At 47.6% G+C, this 790-nt stretch overlaps 1 protein-coding gene across 1 annotated transcript; it reads right to left on the reverse strand.

The window, feature by feature from the left end:
- Positions 1–6: 6 nt before the first annotated feature.
- Positions 7–739, reverse strand: LOC117799630 (arginase, hepatic-like; the record flags this gene model as incomplete). The annotated part of the gene is made up of 2 exons (XM_034652116.1): positions 432–739; positions 7–176 (listed from the first exon to the last, which is right to left on the reverse strand). Coding segments are annotated over exons 1-2 (478 nt in total), but the record flags the coding sequence as incomplete, so codon positions are not given.
- Positions 740–790: the final 51 nt, after the last annotated feature.

Raw genomic sequence — 790 nt, forward strand, 5'->3', positions numbered from 1 at the left:
GCGTGCCAGTAGCTGGTGCCACGCTGGGATCCAAACCATCCACATCAAAGCTCAGGTGGATCGGCCGTGACTTGTTGCCCAGCAGGTACTTAAGTGTTTCCTCCATGACCTTGCTAATTTTAAGCTCATCCACTTCTGACATTGAAAAATATTTGATTCCAAGGCTCTTCAATATACAATGTTCTCCAGGGTCCACATCTCTAAGTCCAATGTATACAATGTCTTTAGCAGACAGACAGGGTTTCACCCAAGAGAATCCTGGTAAATTAGGCATCTTATCCTTCAGTTCTTTTATGAGGAAGGAGACAGGCTGTCCATGAAGATTCCCACTTGGTGATGTAAACGGAGTGTTGATATCAGAATGAGCATCCACCCAAACCACGCACAGATCTGGATGTACCGCTGCATGACCAGCGATTGTGCCAACTGCTAAGCTGTGATCCCCGCCAAGTGTTAAACAGGTCCTTCCAGTCTTCTTGACTTCAGTCACAGCTTTTGCCAGCTTTTCGTTAGCTTGCCCTACAGTCCTGGGATTCTTAACATTAAGGAAAGGCTCGTCGTTGGCAACATCAGGAAAATGCAGGTCTCCGTAGTCCTTCACATCATACTCTCCTAATTGCTTCAGTTTTTCAATCAGTCCGGCCTCTCTCATGCTTTTCGGTCCTTCTTCGACACCACCACGGGGCTGCCCCTTTGAGAAAGGAGCTCCAATGACGCCTATGGACTTTTGGCAACTCATTACAGTGCTTGTTGGGGTAATCTCCTTTTTGCCTCGCTGACACGACCCACG

The sequence above is a fragment of the Ailuropoda melanoleuca genome, unplaced genomic scaffold, assembly GCF_002007445.2.
Source record: "Ailuropoda melanoleuca isolate Jingjing unplaced genomic scaffold, ASM200744v2 unplaced-scaffold54143, whole genome shotgun sequence".
Taxonomy (NCBI): domain Eukaryota; kingdom Metazoa; phylum Chordata; class Mammalia; order Carnivora; family Ursidae; genus Ailuropoda; species Ailuropoda melanoleuca.